Source organism: Chinchilla lanigera, unplaced genomic scaffold (genome assembly GCF_000276665.1).
Source record: "Chinchilla lanigera isolate Chin_1 unplaced genomic scaffold, ChiLan1.0 scaffold00003, whole genome shotgun sequence".
In the NCBI taxonomy this organism is placed as follows: Eukaryota; Metazoa; Chordata; class Mammalia; order Rodentia; family Chinchillidae; genus Chinchilla; species Chinchilla lanigera.
In genome coordinates, this window is record NW_004955404.1 from 9,725,569 (window position 1) to 9,743,830 (window position 18,262).

Below are 18,262 nucleotides of genomic sequence, written 5' to 3' on the forward strand. Positions count from 1 at the left end.
TCATGGAAGTAAGTGACTTCTGACTAAGTGCCTGGAGTGAGGTCAGATATCACAGGTTGGAGCCACAGTCCTCCCCAAGATTGCCCCACCAGGAACACCAGCCACGAGCTGATGGGGTTCCTGGGCCTCCAGTACATAGCACCAGGAGATTACAACTCAGGGATTCACAAGTTTGATTATTTGCTAGAACAACTCAGAAATTGGAAAGTGCTGTATGCATAACTAGATTTTTATTACTGTACCGAAAATACAAATCAGATCTAGCCAGAAGAAGGGAAAGACCTGAGAGTATCCCAAGTGAGAAACCTCCCGTGGCTTCTCTGTGGAGTCAGAATGTGCCCCTCAGCACACTGACGCACAGGAGCACGCAGAGTGTTGGAACCAGGGAAGGTTGCTGAAATCTGTGACAAGAGTAACTGTTGGGATTTCGTGGTGTAGACATGATTTATTGAATCACTGGCCACATGTGCATGGTAAGAGTTTCCAGCATGAATCTCCTCATTGCCATTAACCGCCAAGCCCTCCATAAATAACAAAGACACTCCTGATGTGTGGCAATTTCCAAGGATTTAGAGGCTAATTCCCAAAACCTCATGGGAAAAAATAACCAAACCCTGGACCTTTGATTCAAGAACTAGCTTGTGGTTTGGTCAATATTAGCAATTTCTATGTACGCCATCTAAATTTTCTGAAACTCCTTGTCTGTTCCTAATCTTTATATTATCCATTCCCTCAGTTTCTTTGTTAGGTTTTAGTTCCTGCTCTTATCCTTACTCTTTTCCCTTTCCATTTATCTATTTTGGTTTCAGATAAGCTTTTTCTGAAAGTTCTTTGACAAAATTAACTTTATCTAGAGTACATTCATATTCTGAACTTCAAAAGTATATTGTCTTTCTTCATAGAGGTCTTCATGCCTTTTAAAAGATTGGCATGCTACCTTATTTTGCTTAGGCAGTTTTATTGTTCTCCCTCTCAGCCCTTCTGCTGTCTCTTGTACTTTCTTAGTGATCGATGAGGCAATCATCAATTCTGGTGATTGTGGGGAGCCTTCATTCTGGTGATTTTGGGGAGCCCCATCCAGAGCCGGGTATTTAAATGTCATTCAGAGGCTGCTAGCCTCTTGATTTTGGAAATGCCACAACTCTGTGTGTGTGTGTGTGTGTGTGTGTGTGTGTGTGTGTGTGTGTGTATGCTGTCACCTAGGGCTTGAACTCAGGGCCTTAACACTGAGCTACATCATTTTTTACTCTGAAACAGGGTATCACTACGTCACTAAGTTACCCAGGCTGGGTTCCAGTGTGTAGTCTTTCTGTGTCAGCCTCCTTGAGTGCTAGGATTGCCACCGCTTTTGTCAAGAATCCTTAAGGAAGAATTGTCCGATCTTATTTATGGGCTGGTCATTTGTCCTCCTTCTTGAGGCCTGTAGCTTTGTGTAAAAACAGCCCAGACACTAGCTCTCATTGTTTGGTCCTTAGCAGAAAAACCCACCCAGTCTCTATCTGCAAGCCTGGAAGTTTCTTGGTCCCTTATTGCCTACTCCTTGACTAGCACTGTGTAACTGAGTTTCTGTTCATACTGTCTTCTAAACTCCATCAGATCCTTGTTTTATCTATGGTTGCAATGTGTTATAAGCGGAAAGGTTTCCATGTGGTATAAAGTCATTTATCACCTTGTAGGAAATAATTTTTTCTCAAAAACTAATTTCTGTGTTCCTCTGAAGACATTTTTATGATGTTTGTTAAAATGAAATTAAATAAAAAGAAGCATTTATTTTAGTTCCTACAAAACCTGACACCCATATTTGAGTTCATTAGTCACAAGAAATGATCAAGTTAAGAAAGTAACCCATCTTGAAATAGCTTTTCTTTGACATTATTGTTAATTGTATTTTATTTTCTGGAAAACTTTAAGTGGATAAGTTTCTTCCAGCAATTGCTTTTTTAAATAAGTTCCTAAAGAATGTGGGCAGTGTCTTTGTAGGTAAAATGATATCATAATGGCATAGACTATTCACCCAACCGTCTGAGAAGTTTTCTCTTTAATACTGCAGAATCCTGAGGGAGGTACTCACATGCTGAGCAGTGATTTATAGACAGCTCCAAAATGAGGCAAGCAAACATTTTTTGGTGTTATTGAATCTGAATTTCATTTAAAAGAATGAGGTTTCCTGAACTGAATTTCTTTTTTTCTTATTTTAAAGAGAATAATAAAAAAGAACAGTAACAATATACCAACAACGTAGACAAAAGCAAAACAAAGCAAAACAATAAAAATGATACAGGGTTTCAGAACAAAATGATAGGAATTAGCAGTGGTTGTTATATTACATGTTGTTATCTTCTGGTAAGCTTTGTCTTGTAGGCTTCTCTTGTGATAAATATAAGTTCATTTTCTCATGAATGCCTTTACTTTTATTGAAATTATAAAACAGAGACTGCAATACAAATCTTGGATGATATATTTTAAATATCTTTCCACATATAGGCAATATCTGTGCCATTCTATCTCCATAGGCTTCCGTGGAAATATCAGTTCATTTATAATTTGTCATCCGTAAACGCTCATACATTATTCATTGAATTAAAAGGGCAGAGCAATTGCTATTGTTCCATTTATAGTAAGCGTGTTATTTTCCACTCAGTTAGTATCCTCCTTACCTTCGGATATTTGGCTCTCATTTTGTTTTACCTGCTAGCCTCACAAATCCAGTTACAAATTCTTTTAGACAAGCATTTGAGAAGCATTTCTCATTCTTTTCAGTTTAAAACAAGTGTCTTTGCACAAGCCGTGTGCTATCCTGAAAACAAATATGATACTGTTTGTTTCAACAATACCTTCTTCAATTTTTCAATCTGCACCTCACTGTTGAACATTTTGTTGAAGGCAGGAAGGATTGTTATAGCACTCGCTATTCAATGTCATTTACATTTATATTATTACAAAATTTAGATGTTTGAATTTAAATGATAAAATGTAGTGTTCAAAGATTCATAAAATGTTCCTTTGTATATTAGTTGAACTCTACTATGTAGACAGTGAACTGTATCTGTTGCGTTGTGAGTTGAGTATGGTTTATTTGTCTCCTCTGAAGCTTCTGTTGAAATTTAATCCTCACTGTATTAAGAAGGTGACAATAACTGGTTGCCAAATTATTGTTCAGGTATGGAATTTAGAAGTAGGGCTTTAGGGAAAGGATTAGGATTAGGCCAGGTCACCAGCATGACAGATTTATAATTGAAGACTAGTGTCTGTATAAGAAGAGGAAGAGAAACTGGCGAGTACACACACACACCTCCTTTCTGTCTCTTCCCACACAATGTCCTGTACCACCTTGGGCCTCTGCCAGGAGCAAGGTCATCACCAAATGTGGCCTTGTAGACATTAGAGTAGAATTGTGAGCCCAAGTAAACTTTTATAACTTAGCCAGCTTGTGATAGTATGTTACTTGCAACAGAACACAGACTGGGACAGCATGTATTCTCAACAGGGAATGGAAACACTTCCAAAAAGGTGAAAATTTATTCTTGGTTGGTTGGAAGCAAAAAAAAAAAATCTTACTCTTTTCATGTGTAAAGTAGAGATAGAGTTTATAAGCATATATATCTGTGGTGTTAAAATTCCAAATAAGGTGGTGATTAGGAATAAAATCTCTTTTGAAAAACCTCATTTGGAGGAGTGTGACAAAAAAAAGGAAAACATTGTTTCATGATAATTGTAAAATGGAGGAAAGGATTTTTCAATGCATTGTTTTTAAGTAATGCAACAAAAATATTTATGCTTGTCTTTTTACAAATCTTGTCTTTACTCTTCAAAGGAAACTTCAACTTGAAAGTACTTACAGGTGGTGGGATATTCTGCAAGGGTACTTTCTTTGTTTACTGCTGTTAATAACACAATATAACACACTGTGTGAGTTAAAAGAAAAGAGATTTAGTTTGCCTCAAAGTTCTCGTCCAACAGGGAGGTGCATCTAGCGATGACCTTCTTGCTGGCAATATCCCAAAGCAGAACTACGAACTTCATGGTAGAGAAAGAGAATACATAAGTTACCTAAGCAAGCTGGCTCACCATAGCAGACCCACTCTCAAGATAATCCATGAGCCCATGAGCTCACGATCCCACTGAGGAGTCATGACCGTGTAGGGCCACCTGAGAGGAAGGATACCTGGATGTCCACCTATGCCTGCAGATTGTGTGGGATTTGCATGGAGCCTCAGGATTAGACAATTTGCTTGAGCGATTTTTTTGTAGGAACCCTTGTAGGTTATTCAGTTCTACAGACAGCTGAGTCACTTCTCCTTTGACATGGCCAACAGCAAGATGTGGTCAGCTTCTTCCCTGTCCAGCTCCTGTACAGGTTGAGTTCAGTAAAATATTCTGAAACCACCTATTGAGAAGGATTGCTACAGCTTGCCTCCTCACTGCTTCTGCTCTGATTCTTCTGAACTGTTATATTCCTCTGAATGTGAATCTTGTGCCAAACCTTATCACCTAAACTAACTGGTGGCCATTTACATAATTGAACTTTCCTGTAAATCTGGACATAGTTCTTCTTATAGTGGGTTAATCCATAACTTCAAGTAAATTAGATTTATTTTATGTATATTTTTGTCTAAAATATTATCACTTTGGCATTAATACTGTTTATCAGAAGTAGAATGTTAACTTGTGAAAATTTACAAATTATGTAACAGGCGATCTATTTGATTCCAAGAGAATCTAGAACCAGGAATCCTAGCAGGAAAATCAGTGAGAATGTAGGTATTTAAATACAACCACACAATAGTTTGCTAAATCTTCTTAGTGCCTTTTAGTGTCTTTGAGAAGGACAGAAATTTCCTGCCAAGCAAATAATAATGCAAATGAGTCCAGCTGCATATTTTACTATTCATTATGGCCATTTAAACAACTCAGTCCATCAGTGTTTCAATAATAAATGCAAAGTTATTAAAACAATTAATTGTACTTACATATTATGAGATAATAGGGTATAGTTCAGGCATTTATAAGTAGTGTCCTACTTTTTTTATATTAAGGTCACTTAGAAATGGATTACTGTTCTTTCCTTTGGAGCAAGTCTGGAAATACAGAGGGAGGAAAACGACGCTGTGGGTGCCTATGCCTGCTTCCCCTGGTAACACAGCAGCCAGATCAGGATAGGGGAAACTTTCATGATACAACTAGGTTTTGGTTTCTCCAGAGATTCCTTCCTTTCTCTGAGGAAGAGAACAATTGCAGGACTGCCTTATGTTTTTGCGAGGTCAGTGCTAGGAAATTCATACTAAGCAGAAAGTGTCCCTTGCTTTGGTTTGCAGCAAAGACCTGAGTCCTCTGGTCCCTGAGGCTGCTTGCTGCTCAGGGACAGGAAGCATTTCATCCCCTGTGGAAAAGTTGCTCCTTTCTGTCTGTTGCTCGTGGTCCAGAGGAGCACACAGCATCCTGCCATTCAGAGTGGATCAGGAAGGAGCATTGCTAATAGATGAATTACTACAGGTGAGAGGTAAAGGACTTCAGTAGCCCTGGGAGAGCCTGTCACCAAAAGCCTCCCCCCTTGTGCTCACAAATAGGTCATGGATTTTATGATTTTTACCACGAACCACACTGGTATTCTCTACTACCCCTCTTTTTCCACTGGCCAAGAAAGCATCAGAAGGCAGCAGTAACATACATCAAAAACATGGTCATGATGAAGCAAACAAGGGCCTCAGAAACTGAGGAGAAGACTCAGAAACCAAGACCGATGTCCAGTAGGAGAACTTCCAGTCAAGGAGGAACTGTGGAAGAGAACAATTTGTCGTTGTCCTTGCTGATATTTTAATGCCTCCAGGAGAATTAGTGCACAAAACAGACTTTCTGGAAACTTCCAGAAGTGAAGTTAAAAAAAGCATAGTCATTGCTGAGAATTAACTCTTAAAATGGGTCATCAGGTGGACAAAAGAAGTTAAAATAGTGGTAGACACTGTGAGAGAAAAGTGGGACAGATCACCCTTACAGATTTGAAGAATGAGAGTCTTTAAGGAAAAGAGGAACAGAGAAAAGACAGGTAATAGTAAACGAGAGAGGAAAACTTTCCCAAATGGAAGAAAAGCTTAAATCTTCAGACTGAAAACACTCACTAAATCTCAGAGGTTAAATGGAGAAGGCACATCCTAAATCTATCCTACTGACCTTACTTGGTTCCGAGCATAAATAAAAAAGGCCTTTCAGCCCCTGAACAGGCTTAAGTAACCTACAGAAGGAAAATAAATCTACTGTGTATTGGATGACACATCCACAACATTGGAAGGTAGAAAGCAATGAGCCGATATATATGCACCATTGCAAGAAATGAACCAAAAAGACTCAAGAATCCATGTACAGCCAAGATATGCCTCTGCCGGTGCTGAGAATACATGGTTTATAGGAAAGGGCTATGCAGGCATGCAACCTTGATGTTTGTTTAGGGAAACTACTCCACAGGGCACTGACCTCAAGACAAGTAAATCATAACCCAGATGACTAAACAAAATGCAGGTGGGAAGGACAGAGAAAAAAGGACAAGCATTGAATCTAAATGGAAGATGATAATAAAAATGCCAGACAGAAATCCTTGCAGAAAATAGAGATAATATATCAAATTATAATTCTGTACTCAACAAGTAAATGCAAATATTATGTCAATTTAAAAACTAAATGTAAATACAAAATATTCTGCTGGGTCTAGTAGTCATATCTATCATCCCAGCACTTGGGAGACTGAGACAGGAGGATCACCATGAGAAACAACCTGGAGTACGTAGTAGGTTCAAGCCAGCCTGAACTAATAGACATTATCACAAATAAATAAATAAATAAAAATCTAACGTTTACTAGAGACAATTTTAAATGTATCAAGTTTGCTACTGAGCAAACCTAGAATTTTAACAATTTTAAACAGTTCAATAAAATAAATTTAAATGTGAAAGTAAAATTACTATGACCAATTCTTAATTGAGGTCTGTTCTTTTTCCAAATGAAATGTTGATGAGAGGAGTTCTGGAAGAAAAATAACCCAAAAAATTGAGAGATTGATATATTTGTAGCTTCAAAGCATATTTTAATTTTTTTAAAAAAGGCTTAATTATAGGCTCAGAACAAGAACTATCCAATCAATAAAGCAAAATTTTAAAATCTTTTTAAAAAAGAAACTAGGAGTAGATATGTGAGCTATTTCAGAAAAATCAGAGTTTAGAAGGACATGATCTCAGTGGGGGATGGGAGGAGAATGTGGACTGTTCAATTTGCAAACTGGAAAAGAATGGAAAAGCCAGAAAATCTTTTCTGAGTCAGTAATGAAGTATAGGTTAATTCCCATCTCCTGGGAATTAAATTGAGGGATTAGAAAAGCCACATAGAATATTCAAGTTAATAATGAGGGGGAAAAAAGGAACAAATATTGACCACATCAGAAAAAAGACAAAGGTAAAAGGTGAAAATAGCAATATGATAAATATGAAACATATTTCCAAGTATAACTTTATTACAGTAAATGTGAATAGGCTTAATTTTCCTATGACAAGACAGAAAATTTGAGTATGTTTGAACAAGACCGAATAGTGCACTGCCTACAGAAAATGCATAAAATGTAGCTCCAAAACGTGGCTGAAAACCATCTCTGCAAAACGCCTAAAAAGCTGAAATATTTTAAATGCTCAACAGAATGTACAAAAAGGCAAGGAAAATTGTGAAAGCCAACAATTACCTATGACATGAGTCCAGAATACCACGTAGGCTTCAAAGCCTGTGGCTGCCCTGAACACATCTGATTATTCCTGTTACCAGGACTTTGTGGTTTTCAAGGGGATCCCAGAATACAACACGTAGGAGCGTATGCAGGCCACTCACGAAAGAGACCCTGAGTAACATCAAGATGCACAAGGTCTGTGTGTTTCAGTGATAGGAGGAAAAAGCCCATTGCTCTGGGATAAGTGGTGAGGAACGCTTCAGTCTTGATGTGAGATATTTACACTGAAATATCTCTATTGACAATGTGTAAAACAGTCTGCCTTGACTTGGGGTAGGAGTTCAAAATTATGTACTTTCAAGGTTTAAAAAACACCCAAGGAATTACTTTAAAGAGGTAGTGTATTTGTAAAATGTCCCTGGCTTCCTGGAAGGACTCATTTTATCGGGGGCAGAGGGGAGAGATGTTTTAAATGCAGGTCTTGAAAACCTAGAAGAAATTGATGATTTCCCATAAAAAATATAAATAGCAAATTAACAAATGAGGTAAGAAACCTACCCAGAACAACTTTGGACAGTTTTGCTCTACTATCACAAAAGGACTGTGATTACCCTAGTGCAGTGATGGTGAACCTTTTAGAACTTTCAGTGATACAAATAGTGCACTGAGGAACGTGTGCCGCGCGTTTGCCACCACTGTGCTAATGGATTCTACTTGTATTCAAAGATCTGATTATTCTTATATTATTTAAGAAATTACAGATTATTCAAAAATAGAAAAGTCTACAATATACTTGATAAAGCTAGCATAGTCTTGACCAAATCTAAAAATCGTACACAGTAAGTAAAACTAAAAACCATGTCTTATATAACAATGGATGCAAAAATTAGAAATAATGTATTATCTAATGAAATCCAACACATTAGAAGGACCGAGGTTTATTCCAGGAATGAACAGTTATCATCAAAGGCTCTCATGACATATGTCACTACCTCAATGAATTGAAAGTCAAGTCTAAGTCGAATATGAAGGAAAGTCCCCAAACATGTTAGAAAATAATTACCAAGGCCTATTTCAACAATTGCACATAAAAATGAAAGAAATGCATGAAAATAAGGAGCAAATTATTGATTCCCACTAACTCTATTTTATTATTCAGTAACCACAACTATACTATTATAGCTAATGCATTAATATAAGTAACTCCAAAAAAAATCTTGAAGAAACAATACCCTTAATTGCCAATGATATATATATATATATTTCTATAAAAACTAGGGGACCTTATTAAAATATAAAAATAAATACAAAAATCTAGTAAACTAGGCATAAAAATCAATATAGGGAAATCAATACCTTTTCTCTCCTCTGGAACTAACTAGGTAAAAGTGGACATATATAGTTGGATGATAGATAGATAAACTTTTGTTTTATATATAAACCTTATATATATAACTTTGTTTTATATATATTTATAACTATATATAAAACTTCTTGGATGTATATGCATAGATACATACATTTATATGAGGAAAATTTTTATTAAAGAATATAGAGACATACGATCTTACTCCAAGAAAAATAGCTATCATCAAGAAATCCAATAATAACAAATGCTGGCAAGGATGTGACAATAAAAGGAATTCTTCTACATTGCTGGTAGGAATGTACAATAACTTAGTGCAACCACCATGGAAATCAGTGTGGAGATTCCTCAAAAACTAAAAATAGAAATTCCCTTTGACCCATCCACCTTCTAGGTATCTTCTAGGTAAAAGAGTTAAAATCATCATATTACAGGCATACATGCACACCCACATTTATAGCACCACAATTTATAATAGCTAAATCTTGGAAATGGCCTCTTTCCCCATCAACAGGTAAATGGATAGAGAAAATGTGGTATTTATACACAGTGGAGTACTACTCTGCTATAAAGAGGCATTCACAGGTAAATGGATGCAACACGAGACCATAAGAATACATGCTTTGTCATATATATATCAAGAGAGGGAGGGAGAACAAAATAAAAGATAGACAAATATGACACAAAGTAGGGAGATGTTTTTCAAATGAACAGGTGAACAAGATATGAAAGAGAGGGGGATGGATAAAAAAATTGGAGGAGGAAAATGGAGCTTTTGCAAATGCGCAGGGGGCCAAGAGTTGGAAGAAGCAGGGAGGGAGAGGAGTGAGTGGAAGGGTAGAGCAGGCAAAAGAAGAATTAAGATGTGTTACGCACGTGCGCCAACTCCCCTCGACAGTGTGATCTTTGTGCACTGAGAACATGAACTAATGAAAAGTTAAACATTTGCAAAAAGAATTTTTAGAAGCAAGAATATAGAATATAGTCTAACTAAATAGAAAACTATATGTCCTTGGGTATGAAGACTGTATGTTATTCTCTTAAAAGTCTTAGTCTATATATGAAAAGGAATTTAAAAATCATAAAGGTGAAGATAGACAGGTATGAGCTAGTGACATAGACAGTGTTTGTAGAACAAATGCACCAAAGTTGAAAACCACACTATTGACTAGGGGAAAATTTATTTTCAGTAGATATTGCAGACAAAGATTAATGTCCTCAATATCCACAGCACTGGAAACTGATAAGAAAGACCAAATGACACCATAAAATATTGGCAAGTTTATGAAAAACCAAATTTAATTATTTTAAAGAGAAACTAAATCTAAGTGATCAATACACATATGAATGGGTGAGAAGCTGTTACTTTTGATTGTAGGAGTGTTACTGCAAATTTGGGACATGGGCAATTTTTCTACACTCCTGGAAGGCAAATGATTTATTGTACATATTTTGAAAGTGATCTCATAATACTTTTTCAACTTGGGAGCACACATACCGGCTTCTGTCCCAGCAATGTCAAGTCTGGAAATGTGCTGTTAGATTTAAAAGAAAAAAACTCAGTAAAATTTAATATGCAGAGGATGATTGCTACAGCCTTGTTTTTGAATTAGTAAAATGTTTAACCATGTCCCTGATGATGCTCAAGAAGCACCTACATGAATTAGTAGGGAGAATGTTGCGTTAAACAAGTGATCATGATGGGAAATTGTGCAGCAGGGAGGAAGAGTGAGTAGGACGTTAGCCCTTAACCTAGAGGGACAGACATGGTAGTGAGAAAAGCAAGCTGCGAAGTGTCACGTAAAATGCAGGCCCTTTCGTGTGATTCCACAACGTTGGACAAGGATGGAGACGCGAATGCGAAGGTGAGGAAAGACCCTTGACAACATTTTCTCATGTGGGTTATTTCAGAGTTAAAATGCATTATTACCTCCTTGTGTTTTTTAGAAGATAAATGCCTCCTAAAAATCAAAGGCAGCTAGAATCTCAGGAAATGGTACACTTGAGACGTAAGGCTGAGTTTCTCCTTGTATCTATGTTAACCATCTGCATAGCTCTTAATGGCCCATTTCTCAAAGTACTGTTATTAAAACTCCATTTCTCTCCACATTTGCCGAATATTAGTGGAACACAGTCCTTTCTGATATTAAATACTTGCTTAGGAAAGGGAAAGAAAGTTCTCTTTTATCCTTGTCTTCCAATAAATCACGTGTTGTCATCTAAAAGGGATTTATAGTAACTAACCCCAGCATTCACCCATATGCTCTTTAATTAGAAATTAATCTTCATTGCACATTTTAGCTCCAGTGACAACCTTCATTATAATATGAAAATTATTTCTCATAGGACAGGTAACAAAAAATAATACACTATCTTTATTACATGCATTTTATATCATTGCTATTTATAATAGTAAATTTATAGAATTTATATTAGACATTAACTAGTTGAATATTAACATATCAATGTTGGTTATGTATTAGTAAAGCAGTATTACTAGTAATGCAGTAATATTAATTGATATCTGCACACACAAGAATTGCTTGCTATAGAATCTCAATCTTTCCACTGCCGTGTGCCCCAAAGCACAAAGGGATCAGTGACACTTTGGTTTTTTTTACTTTAGTTTAATTATGGTTAGTAATATATAAATCATTTTACAAAATGTCATGTATGTCATAGAAATTTGATCTTTAAAAAATATAATTTATAAAAAACCGATATTTCTGAGTGTACAGCAATTTTATCAAGGGCAGTAGTTTTTAGGTACCATCAAATAGTGAATAATAAGGAAATAATACCACTTACATAATTGAAAGTTTAACATTTTTGGCTGAGTATCTAAAATATCTTGGTTTTACTGTGTTCTAGATGGTGCTTCCCAAACCTATTTTTTAACAAAATATCGTTCTTGACCTTGTGGGGCTCCTCAGTTTATATGACAGTGGCTGAAACTCCTACACTGATAAATGTATGAAATAATTTTTAAAAATAGCTTTGGATTTCATTTCAATATCTCTTTGTTCTTCTAGGTAGCTTTTACAGTCCTTTTTGATTTGGAAGCACTTCTGAAGATATGGTGTTTGGGATTCACTGGATATATCAGTTCATCTCTCCACAAATTTGAGCTGCTTCTCGTCATTGGAACGACTCTTCATGTTTACCCAGATCTTTATCACTCCCAATTCACATACTTTCAGGTAATATACATTATATCTATCTGGTGTTTAGAATTTTTTTTCTTTCTGAGGTAAATGATAGTCACATTATGATGACAGCTACAAGTGCCTTATACAATACGTATAGTAAATATGAGCTCATGTCCTTAACTGCCCAATGGTATCTTTAATATCAGAAACATCACATTCATAAGTTGTGACAGTTGTTTTTAGACCTTGAAAATTCACAGCAATGAATGCAGATGTTTGACATACTATTCCCAAATTAGCAGATATACATATGTATATACATATGGGTGTAATATATCTATACATGCATACCAAATTTTGAAGTACATAAGTTGTTGGCACGAACTTTAAAGAAGAGAAAATATGAATTTAATTCCAAGTATATATCTGCCTTGTAAAGGTCTTGCTCAACACTGGCTTACAATGGAAATAATCAGGACTTACAAGTCCTTTACAGATTTTAATTAGACATTTTATTATTTATAAACACTTGTTTTCTGTGTGATGATTACATGGTGGTACTTATAATTCTTATTTCATAATAACTGGGTATCTTTTGTTCAAATATGTATGCTGTCATATTATTTTATAATTTATAATAATTATAGTCACAGTTGCTGGGGATTTAGCTCAGTGGCACAGCACCTGCCTGGCAAGCGCAACGTCATGAGTTCGATTCCCGGTACTGGAAAAAAAACAAAACTAATAATAATAATAATAATAATTATAGTCACATTCTTTGTGATTGTTAGGCCATAGCAATATCCTCATTTTCTGTTAAATTCTTAGTAAAAGTGATAAGATGTGCATATGTAATACCCTAGCTAAAAGGACCTAAATATAGTCATTCTTATGACTGAAAGTTTGTCATTTATATTACCTGTCATGGACGCACTATAACACGCATTGTTTTCAATCAGTATTTTTAAATAGGTGGGAAAGATAATGGCAGGAGAAATTTTACATTGAAATTTACAGAAATGATGTTCCAACTCTTTAGCAGAAAGAAATTACATTCCAGTTCCACTGATTTTGTTTGTTGGTAAGACAAAAGCTGTTATATTTAGAACAATACCACTATAGCTGCCCAGCCTGTAAAGTGATATGGGCCTGGAAGAAACCTAATGCACAAGAATGGAAAAGCACGCCCAAGTCCCTAGTCACCACCACAAGCATTTTGAAATTATAGAGGACTCTCATGGCTCAGGTTCCTTTGTTTGCCTGAATATCTTTGGACACAAATCCCCCATCATTTGATGGGCTACACCCTGCAGTGTGGTTCCGTCTAGTAAGCTGAGGGGGACACAGTTAGGAGCACTCAAATTCCCACTACAGAGTGTGTGTTCCATAATCTGTGCCTTGAGCTGCTTTGTGCACTGCTGTCTGTCACAAAATCCACACGAGCACATGGTTCCCACCCTATGTTATCACTGTATAGAATTATAGAGGATATATCTAAAGATCAGAATAAAGAAATATCTTTTTATAAACCTATTAAATTACACAAATTAAGAAAGATCTTGAGACCATAGTTGTAAGTGAAATAAGTCAGAAGCAGAAAGTTGAATATCACATGGTATCTCATATGAGATATACAGAATATAAATAAATTCAAGAATAAAAGAAAGATAATAGGAAACAGGAAGCCAATTTTTTGGAATAGGAAGGATATGCAGGAGAAAAGCATGGAGGAGGTAAATTGGGTCAGGGAGGAGTAAAAGGATCAGAAATAGAACATGATCAAGAGAGGATGCACATTACCAATTCCCCCAAAACGAAGGCATCTATCGTGTATCACACACTGATAGGAAAAAAGGAAAATATTGCTTCCCTAGTGTCTTGGTTACTTTTCTCTCTTTGCTGGGACAGAATACCTGACACCCAAAATTAAGGAAGGAAAAGTTTATTTCGCTTACAGTTCGTGGAGGTTTCAGTCCGTACTTGGCAGGTTATAAGGCAGAGTGGCACATGGCAGAGAGCTACAGCTCAAGGCGGCAGACAACAGCAAAAACAGCAAGCACACACCAGGGCAGAATGGGGGAGGAATGCCCTCAAGCACTCTTTTCCTCTCCCTTACATATGCAAACTATCCACCCCACGGTGGGTGTAGCTCTCACACCCACAATCATTCAACTCTAATAGCCTGCCCCATGGTCGCATGAGGCTTTGGAGGGGACACACAGACATAAACCATAACACCTAGTTAGCAAAGTTATAGTCTAAAATATATTCAGGGCCCTAAAAGTTCAGTAGTACCCGATGAATACTTTTCCAGTGAAGAATTCAAATACTGTAATAAAAAATTTACATGGAAAAATATTCATTATGGAGTTGAGAGGAAAAACTGGAAACTATTTAAATGCTAAATAACTGGAGAATAGCTTAGTAAGTCAGAATGCAAATTTTACTATAAAATGACAATTATGATGAATTTCTAATAATTTAAAATTAGGGTTATGTTTTATCTAAATATAAACATGCATAAAATTTATATAACACATGTATATGTACATATACATATAAAATAACTGCAAATAGAGAAATGACTGGAAGAATGACTTATAAATTATTCATCATCTCTGACTTCTAGTTTTTTTCACAAACTATCTAAAATTAGTCTACATTATTCTAGTAATTTTATAGATAATAGATACACTGAGATCATAGTGAAATTTGTTTAATGAATTTTTTATTCTGAATTATAATTTTAATAGTTTAATTTACCTTAATTAAGTGATTTTAGATTTTTATCTATGCATGACCATATTTATATTTTCCTACTGAAATAAAATTAACACATTTATTTTATGGTTAAAATTAGATTTTTTGAGAAGCTTGTTTGTGATAATAATGTTTACAGACTCACACATGGAAAACCTATTCTACTACACGGATTGGCTCTTTTGAGGCCCAGTTTGTTCTTTTCTGAGCCCCAGGCTTTGCATTCCCTCAACCTTTCTTCACGGTGTTGGAGTAGGTCCTTCCTTAGCATTTCATAGCTTTCATATTTAAGTCAACTGTTTGGTACAAAATGGCTTCCTTTAAATTATCAATTACCTGTGAGACTAACTATTGTTATTATTCATGTATGCCTTCAAATTTACTTACTAAACACCTGCTGTGCATCAGCCCCCTACTCCAGATACTGAAGAAAAAGTAGTGGGTGAGGCAGAGAGAGACCAGATCTTACTAAGCTTAAGTTCTAGAGAGCAAACATTGCACAAAGCAGCACAGAAAACAATGTGGACTACACACTGGAAATTCTGGAAGAAAGAAACAAGCGGCGGGGAGAGGACAGTGACTGCGCCATGGGTGCTACCATAGATAAGTTTCAAATGGAAACCCTCTCTGAAGAGGTATCTTTTAGCAAACAATGAAGTGAAGGAGCGAGCCACGGGGGAGGTATTCCAGGCCGACAGGACCACCCTGCGTGCACCCTTGTTGAGAGCATGATTGACATGTCCAAGGCACAGCTCCCAACCCGCATGAATACTGGTCAGCACACGTTATGGAAAACCATACAGGCACTGCACTCTTAGATTCCGGCATAGCCATGATGGCACAGCTGGGCGTTTATCGCGCATGGTGGGTCAGGCACTGTGTTCAGTGCACTGTCTTGTTTGTTCCTCCTGACAATCTTGGAAGACGAAGGCTGCATGTAAATTGAGGTCTCAAGAGCTCCAATGGCTTCCAACTCATTGTCTACATACCTAGCAAATGGTGGAGCTCAAACGTATTAAGAAGTTTAATATCAGAGTTCATATGTTTCTCCACGCAATTTTAATAGCATCTCACTATGGAGCAACAGAGTAATCTTTGAGAGACTCACTGGGAAATCTGATCAGGAGAATATGCTTTGGGAAAAAACAAAATGCTCTGAAGTGTTGTCTTTGGGATTATGGTTTCACTGTTCCATGTTTATAGGAAACAGAAATATAAGATTTGATTAGCAGACAGAGTGAAAAGCATGCTTACCCACAAATACATGAAAAGACACATGAACGTAAGTGGTCAGGCTTTTTCCTTTACGGTTTTAATTCTCCAGAAATGCTGATTAAATCACAGTGTGAGAATTGTGTTAACTTTTATTTCTTCAAGTTAATGAATTGCCTAGATAGTCATAGGCTGTTTATATTAGAATGTGGGATGGGACTAAAAGTTATGGAGACAATCTTTTCAGTATGACTTTAATTCAAATGAGGAACATACTTGTGGCAAAATCTGAGCTATAACCCAGTTAATTGTTGCTGCGAACTTGCTGGGATCAGCTGTTCAGTTAGGTGCTGACTCATTTATGTCTCACAACAGGTAAACCTGATAAAATGGGAAACACTGCTAGGGTATTAACGTGAATATCTTTTAACAGTTCTTAGGATGAAGCTGTTTTCTTTTTGTGAAATGATGACATGAATGGAATAACTTCTGATTTTGGTAGCTAAGCTATGTGATAGAGTGCTGAATTCAAAAAACTTGATTTCTCACGTAAATTTTCCATGTAAGTGTTATAGTAAGGATTTTAAATATGCATTTTACAAGTTCTGCAGTCATTTGTCCAATGAATGTCCTTGAAATACTGCAAGCCATACATTAGTTTTCTGCAAATAAGGAACAATAAGGCTCATCATCATTTTCTGTTCAAGTCTGGGGAGATACACATGGCTTCAGGTGTGGTACTATTCAGAAATTAAAATGGCATTTAGTGTCGCAGGGACTCAGCCTGCTTCTTCACTTACCTTTCTTTTCTTATTCTTATGCTGCCTTTCTCCACAGGGTTGGCAAAGATGCCCGCCAGAGCCTCAAGTCCTGTGTAGGTCTTACAACAATTCATAGTGCGGAAAAGATTAGAATATATGTTATTAGAAGTGCCAGCAAAATTCCTGAGGATAACTCAGACCATTGTGAATTCTGTGTCTGGGCCCTGGGGCCTGGGGAGTTCCTTCTAGACCTCATCAACGAGAATGGAATAGGAAGAATTTATCAAAAGAAAATCAGGAAGAGTGCAAACCAAGACACTAGAAAAACAAAAGAAAATATATGTTATTTTACACAGAGAAAAGTTAAAACCCAGTTGTTTTAATGTATTTTTTGTTCTTTAGTGTGTTCCAAATATAGTATTCCTCTTCCACAGACAACCTGGTTTCCCGTGCATATCAAAGCGTTAGAACTGACATTCCTTACAAGCATAGTGTCCTAACAAAATAATTCTAAATTTGGAATCATTCTTATAATCAGTGGTGTAGTGTAGTTTAATATGCAGCAGTTTTTATTTTTTACAAGCTGCTAACATCTTATTCTTATTGAATAATGATATCATTCCATGCCATATACTTCAGCTTTTTGCTTCTGTAACAATTTATACTTTTTATAATATAAATATTCCCTTAAGAGCTGTGTTTATTTTATGCTTTTTTATAACAGTAGCCATTAAATTACGTGATGTTTGGCACATGATCAGTATTTGTTGAATAAATGAGTGGATTAATTAACTGGTGCTGGGCTATTTGCAAAGATATAGATGTTCAACTTGTAGAGAAGTATGTGGTATTACTTATAATATCCACGTATAGAGCATGAATAACAAGTTAAGTAGATATAGCAAAGTTCTAAAACTGCAAGGCTTACATAAGAAAGACGCCTGTTTTTCTCCAGTAGTTGGTTGGTGTCCAGAGAAAGAAGGAACGCAGACTGTTGGATTGAATCAAACAGCCCACAGGTCCCACTCCAGTTGTCTCCATTTCTAGGCCAGAGAAAGGGATAAAACGTGAATCTAGGGCAAGTGTAAAGTAATATGCCAAAACCTGCACAAAGCACTTTCTCTCATATTGCATAAGTCTGAGCCTACAGCACAGCAGGGAGGGTAGAGGATAGGTGCAAAGGCGGGAAGGGCTTAAGTAGCCACTTGCTTAGCTAAAATTCAGGAAGTTCTAGGACATAAAGGAAGAAGGAAGAAATAAATATTAGAGTAGAAGTCTCAGCCAGAAGTAAAGTCCTTGAAAGAAGTTTGCT

General features: G+C 36.4%; 1 protein-coding gene across 4 annotated transcripts in view; it reads left to right on the forward strand.

Annotated features, from left to right (window-relative positions):
• Nalcn (sodium leak channel, non selective) overlaps positions 1–18,262 on the forward strand; it is a 291,122-nt gene that overhangs the window by 122,002 nt on the left and 150,858 nt on the right. For all 4 annotated transcript variants that reach the window (XM_005374037.2, XM_013515982.1, XM_005374039.2 and 1 more), the window contains exon 11: positions 12,101–12,268. In XM_005374037.2, coding sequence (XP_005374094.1) covers positions 12,101–12,268 — 168 coding nt within the window. The remainder of the gene's footprint in view (positions 1–12,100; positions 12,269–18,262) is intronic.